Source organism: Crassostrea angulata, chromosome 9 (genome assembly GCF_025612915.1).
Source record: "Crassostrea angulata isolate pt1a10 chromosome 9, ASM2561291v2, whole genome shotgun sequence".
Taxonomy (NCBI): Eukaryota; Metazoa; Mollusca; class Bivalvia; order Ostreida; family Ostreidae; genus Magallana; species Magallana angulata.
The window spans coordinates 38436716-38443719 of record NC_069119.1 but is presented as its reverse complement, the minus strand read 5'-3'; the positions used below and the strand labels follow the sequence as shown (position 1 = coordinate 38443719).

The 7004-nt window shown below is 36.1% G+C and overlaps 1 protein-coding gene across 1 annotated transcript; it reads right to left on the bottom strand.

The window, feature by feature from the left end:
• Nucleotides 1–503: 503 nt before the first annotated feature.
• On the bottom strand, nucleotides 504–5038 carry LOC128163126 (secernin-1-like). Its single transcript, XM_052826636.1, has 6 exons — nucleotides 4947–5038; nucleotides 3100–3246; nucleotides 2567–2748; nucleotides 1938–2134; nucleotides 1426–1653; nucleotides 504–1322 (listed from the first exon to the last, which is right to left on the bottom strand). The coding sequence occupies exons 2-6, from the start codon at nucleotides 3238–3240 to the stop codon at nucleotides 874–876; spliced, it is 1197 nt and encodes a 398-aa protein (XP_052682596.1). The 5' UTR covers nucleotides 3241–3246; nucleotides 4947–5038; the 3' UTR covers nucleotides 504–873.
• Between the last annotated feature and the right edge of the window lie 1966 nt (nucleotides 5039–7004).

Below are 7004 nucleotides of genomic sequence, written 5' to 3'. Positions count from 1 at the left end.
AAGGTGGACTAATTGAAAATGACTTATAGTTAGGTCCACGGTGGACTAATTGAAAATGACTTATAGTTAGGTCCACGGTCAATAGGCTTATGTGAGACCGACCAATGTATGATTTCTGGCGATGTGAGACCGACCAATGTATGATTTCTGGCGATAATGCTAATTATGAAGGACGTTGTGTTAGTACTTATTTTAAAAAAAACGGAATTCGCCGGGCCCTCTCCTTGTCAATATGAATCTAAAAGATCCTATCAGTGACCTTTAATTTTATTTTTAGATATGTTTGACTACATATGAACAACCGGTAGTTGATCTAAGTTTAAGGTGGTCAAGCGCCGTAACACCCCCCCCCCCCCCCCCCCGTTTTTCTTTCTTTCTTCGATCTATTTAACCAATACACTGACATTTTATATAATATACAAATATCTTTATCTTTTCATCTCTCTTTCCACAAATGTACGTTCTTCACTCCTTTTCTCCCTTTCAATTTTCAAAGAACATGCGACAGTTTTATCAATAGCTTTATTTTCTGTCATTCTGCTATAAACTTTGTCTTTTTTCTGAAATTATAAAGCAGAGAGCAAAATGCACATCCAGTTTCGCTACTTTGAATACACTAAGGCCAAACAAAAATACGTTTATAGGCACCCTATTATTCCTTTAGTTCGAAAATGTATGAAGGCCATTTTACAAAGCGTTTGTATAAGCAATGTTTGCTTTGTCCTGGATAAATTTACATGTAGCGTTTATAGCTTTACTTCTAAGCTGCGGGTCTTCAGTGAGTTTTTGGTAAAAGTGTGGTCTTTGTCAATTATTGTGTAAGCATGGTTTGTCACATCTTCGCCTATTATTATGTAAGCAACGTTCAAGAAATCAAAGATAAAACTTAATCTCGGATTCACAAATATCCTTGAAAAGTTCGTCCACATCTGAAATATTTTCCACAGAAAACTGCTGACAGAATTCATCCATTTCAACAACACATTTCCCTTCCAAACTCCTCATGAGTTGAGACAGAGCCTCGCCCTTGGGTGACCCACTAGCCATTAACTCTCGCGCTTTCTCGTGATACTTGTAGAGAACATGGCGTTTGTCGTCCTTGGAAAGAGAGCGGGTATAATCACCAATGTCTACATTGTCAGAAAACATGAAGGGTTTGAAGACGGATAAACTCGGACAGGGAGTACCCGTGAACCAATGGCTGTCGGGTAAACCAGCAGACGACAGAATAGTCACGTGACTTCCGGTTGTTTGTAGCAGACGGCTGTCCTCGATCGCCATTTTTCTTAAAATTTCAAACATATCTTTGGTGGAAAACGATCCTACAAAAACATTTGTATTTCTTAATATAAGGTACATTTTCAATAGGATGTCGGTAGCCATTTTAGAGTACTGAAATTATTTATTAAGGATTTTGATGTTTACCGTGGTTCGCGATATTCTTCAGCAGGTCACTTCCGGTACTGCGACGTTCTGTGGGGTTCGTACAACCGATCTCAGTTGGAGGGTCGTCTCCAAACGCGACAGCAAAATCTACTGGTCCCTTTTCTGAAGACCAGTGTCCCGACGTCACGCTTTGTTCTTGGAGGTTTGATGACGTCATGGTATAGTCCGTAGATATTGAGAGACAATTTGAAATAGCGCATGTGCCCTCTGGTAAAAAGATTAAAATTAATTAGCTCCCCTATAAGCTTACTGTTTGCAGCAACTACCCAAAGTCCAAGCTCTTGTTAAAATGGTTCTATTTGCACAACATGTCAACTAGTGAATAAATTTAAGTTCCAATAAGCAAAGGAATTCTGTAACAGCAATGGGGGGGGGGGGGTCAATGTTTGGTAAGTTAACTTTTTGAATTTTATAATTATACTTTTCCCGGGATGGGACCGGACCGCCCTAACGCCCCTCTCTAGATCCGCGCCTGTAACACCTGCATTCACCTGTGATTTGTTTAGCGACCCATGACTTCCCGGCACACTCCACCACCCACGCCTCGTCTCTGTCTGCGATCAGGAAAACGCCACAGTAAGGCCGGGGGTTGTCCACTCCAAACCTCCCTCCCTGCCCATGCTGATCTATCAATGACGTCACAGTCTGAACAGCAGACTTAGCGGAACCCGATCTTTCTAGAATCAGTCTGAGAAAAAAGTCTTCGTTTGAAACCATTGGTATTTTGAATGTAAATTTGAGTACAAAATTCACTGAAGTTAAATAAAAACTATAAAAATTAAGGAATTTTGACACTGTAATTGCTCAAATTCATAACTTGTCAAGACACGTCTCACGCGTCTAGTGATTGAGAAAATTAATGAAATAAATACATGTACTTATTTGGCATAACTGATGTACATATATAACATGTGTTTTTAAAACTTTATATTAAGAATAAGTACTTGAAGGATACATGTATTAATGAAGAATAATACTGACACTGTGCGTTTCTAAGAGGTTTCTACACAAACTTCTAAATGGATTATTTTTTATTTAAAACATAGAATTGGTGAAGTATTCCTATATTCCGTAAAGAAACACAAAAAATGACCAAGTTCACCGGAAGTAGACTGTTCACCTAGTAAGATCGGATGGAGTCAGCATGTTTCCTTCTAAGCTGGATAACTTAGTGAAAACGGAAGTATATCCAGCGCAGACTCCCTGGTCGTTGGCTCCCATTTCCGCTCCCCATGACCCCGCCGTCTGGCTGAGAACGCATGCGTGGGTTCTACTGACTTGGTCTATTTCTAACAGTGTCGTCTTAAAAAATGATTTGTTGGAAAATCATTTAATGTGATATCTCATGTTAATTATGTTTAATCATGTAGTAAAACATGTGTTATCATTATTGTAATTGTATACAGATAATATTACATATTCATAGCGTTATCATGTCAATTATTCTGTTAATTGTACCGAAATATATATTTATGATAAACTTATTGTTATGTATGTTTTCATTAAGAAGGACATATCTGACGAAAATTTCCTCTTTGTTTTATCCTTTTATCAACGAAAGAACAAAAAAAAATATTAAAAACATAGGAATAAATAAATATGGACTATGGTGATGATAAAAAATGCCTCTCAGTTTTGCTTGGAAATATAAACCTTGACTTTACTTCCGGTTGTATAATCTGCGCCTGCGCAGTAGATGACTTGTTGTACGTCCGTTGGTGGTTGATTGGCGTTTTTTCCAAATATGACGCAGTCTTTGGTGAATGGGGTGAGCGCCACAAATATGTCGGCCATCTTGATCTGCAAGGAACACAAGAAAATTAAATCGCATTCAATGACAACTTAATATAGAATCCCTTTTAAATTGGCGGTACAATGCTTTCTGTAAGACAACTGTATATATAATTTGACTGGGCAGAGATAGAAAAACGTATGTTATATATATACTCGCATGTCACCGGGTTCACAGGTGTGTGACTGTCTGTCAGTATATCGGGTCTCGTGCAATAGCTCAGTGGTTAGAGCGCTGGCACGGTACGCCAGAGACCCTGGGTTCGAGTCCCGATTGAGACTTGACTTTTCACCACCTGTGACATTTGGCGCCCAACGTACAAAATCCCACGGTCACTCCCTCGGAACATGTTTCACAACATTTCCTTAACTCGTAGATCGAGTTCTACTCGTAAATTCGAGGACGAATTTCTACCAAGAAGGGGAGTATGTCACCGGGTTCACAGTCAATATATCGGGTCTCAATAGCTCATTGGTTAGAGCGCTGGCACGGTACGCCAGAGACCCTGGGTTCGAGTCCCGGTTGAGACTTGACTTTTCACCACCTGTGATATATCTATACGGTGTAAGTCGAATGTGTACACTGTCAGCTTGTTACCTTTTCACTCAATTGTTAAATGTTTGGCAATCCGTACATAGATAAATACAACCCCTTCCCAAATAAAAAAATAACACAATTGTTTGAATATTCGACAGACGTATATATGTACAAGCTTGTACAACGACTTATTACACATCATGTACGTTAATTGTTTGTTTAACGGTGCTTAAGCTAGCTTTATATATATATATATATATATATATATATATATATATATATATATATATATATATATATATATATATATATATATATATATATATATAGCTTAAGAAATAATATCTTAAAATATTAGACAGATCTGATGATTTGTTTCTTGACCATCCGGACTCCTTTTATATCTCTGTTTGTCTGTCTCTCTGTCTGTCTGTCTCTCAATTCTCTCTCTCTCTCTCTCTCTCTCTCTCTCTCTCTCTCTCATTCTATGTAGTACTTAATTGTATACGTTTGAAGCAGCATGCCCGATTTCAGAAAAATCAATCCGTATAATTATATTAATCAGTGCGAGCCCAGACTGTAAAGATCGATATATTTATGCTGTGTCGGTCCTACACAATCTAGACACGCTGCATCTTCGCTAGCCAAGGGTTTACGATCCACTCTGCTCCTCTACAAGGGTTGTAGAGGAGCAGAGTGGATCGTAAACCCTTGGCTAGCGAAGATGGACACGCTGAAGTGAACGAAGAGTGCAGGTGCCCAAGCTGTCTGCCCTAAGCTTGTTCTGTTCAACATTTTACAACGAACGACCTTATGAAATATCGCGAATTCCTCTCAAATTGTTGGCACAGTGAGAGAAGGCGCGTGTTGGTGGTGGTGGTGGTGGGGGGGGGGGGGGGGGGCTTTCCGGGGCTATCGATGTCTATAGATACCCCCCCCCCCCCCTTAGTTATCTCATCATGTCGTATGCTAACAATATGATAATAAATGAATTGATATCAAATACATCCCATTTCTGCAACAACAAAAAACCCCAGTTGATTCAACAAAATATGTCTACCTGTTCACACACCTGAAATGTTCATTCACCAGGTGAAAATGAGTGGTTAATTCAATATCTAAATCTCTCCCGTGATGTTGAATATTAGCAGATATAAGTATATATACTTACGTTATGTAATCTTCACGACAGCTGTATGTTAATTCTTTCCCGACGAACTGCCGCAGTCAGAACAACGCATGCGCCAGTGTTGTGTATTGATTGTAATTTTACTAATGTTGATGAGAGAGAGAGAGAGAGAGAGAGAGAGAGAGAGAGAGACATAGTTAAAATTTATTGATTTACGACTAAATTGTTTTTTATTTTTTTTGTTTTGTGCTTCGTGCACTGCTTATATCATATTATGAGTATTTGGCTATTAAAGTTATAACGTGATTTTACATTAGGTTATTCTTTCGTAATTTAATAAGTTTTTTGGTTCGGCTTATAATAGGCAATCAAATATAGTAATATTATATAGGAGTATTCGTTGTTTACTACATTTCACTGACGTTAGTATTTTTACTATGGCAGCACCTCGCCTTTTTAATACGTACTATAATATAATGACAATAGAATTATATTACATTTTAATGTTATAGATAATATTTGTTTTTGATAATGAAAATATTTTTATTTTCCGAGTTTTTTCTTCGCCTCCGAGATTGTGTAAATTATTATGTCTAATCACCGCACAGTTTAGTAATATCATTAATTTTGATAAATTCATAGATCCCTTAAGTTTAATTTATTATTTAACTTGTGCGTATTATTAATCTTTTTGTCCTTTACCAATTTTTAATCTAAAGGTAAAAATTATTCCATGACAAACCAGACATGTAATAATTTTTAAATTTAGATTACAAAGTTACAAATTAGTAAACGACATTTTAGTAATTGATTACTAGAAGTTTCTGAACAAATAGATCCCCCATCTCCCTCTCCCTATCTCAATTGATGTAAATTCTGATTTAGAAGTGATGTAAATATGATATATATTGCATGGTTTGAATAGTATTATCACCTTTTCTTTGAATTATGTAAATGCAAGAAATAATGTATTTGAATTACTTTTTAATAGGCTTTAAGAAACAAATTTAATTAATTCACATTTGCTTCTTTTGAATAGTGGCAATTTGTCTTACAATATACAAACTGCTTTATTTTTTCAGCAGTCCAAATTTGGAAGATTTAATATTCAATTTTCTTTTTGGTATTGCTATTTTTATACTGTATTTCAACACTATTTACTAACGTCATCAATTCGCAAATACTTTGTAAATGCATATTTATGAATATTACTATTAATATATTACTTTTAATATATTGTTTATTTTATCATTTTAGGAGGGGAACATGTAAGTTGTAAGATTAACTTTGTTTCAATCCTCAATGAAATTTGTTCGAATCAGTAGGTTTCGTAACACACGAATGTGGCGTCTTGGGACAATCGGGTGTTTATAATTTTTTCTTAAACTTAAAATGCTTATTTAAAGCCATTTTTAATCTTAATAGTATAACTACCTGCTTAGAAATCGCTTATTTAACAGAATTCTGTGCGACGACCGTACTTTATTTCTTATAAACAACACCCTATCAATATTTTATTGAAGTAATCCTCTTCGGCATCGATCCGTTGTTTATTTTTTTGAGTAAGCATGTGGAAAATTAAAAATGTACATAAAGCAGTATCGCTAAATATACAGATTTTTAAGGTATTTTCTTCTTTATTTGTTAATATTTACATTTTCAAATTTCTTTGTCTATGATAGCATTATGAATCCATCAACCCCAACACCGCGCCAATAACTTCATAAAATTTGAGTGACACAAAATGGTTGTCTTATAGCATAACCGAAAAACGGTATTGTCTGTGCCGCGTAGTAATACATAACATGTGCCTCATAAAAAAAATAGTGGTTTTAAAATAATGTTGTTTTAAAGTGTACAAATTGGAAGTAATATAAATATAAGTAATGAGGAATCATTCTTTGAATATTATGAAGTGGTAATTTCGGTCGGAGCGTGCTCAAATCTATCATAAAGCCCCCCAGGCTTTATTGGATTTGACCACGCCCCTACCGAAATTATCACCTTATAATATTCAAAGAATCCTCATTCCTTAAAGAAAATCGGTTGTAGTTCATAACGTTTTGAACTGACAGGCCAAAACCTATGCGAATGCATTCG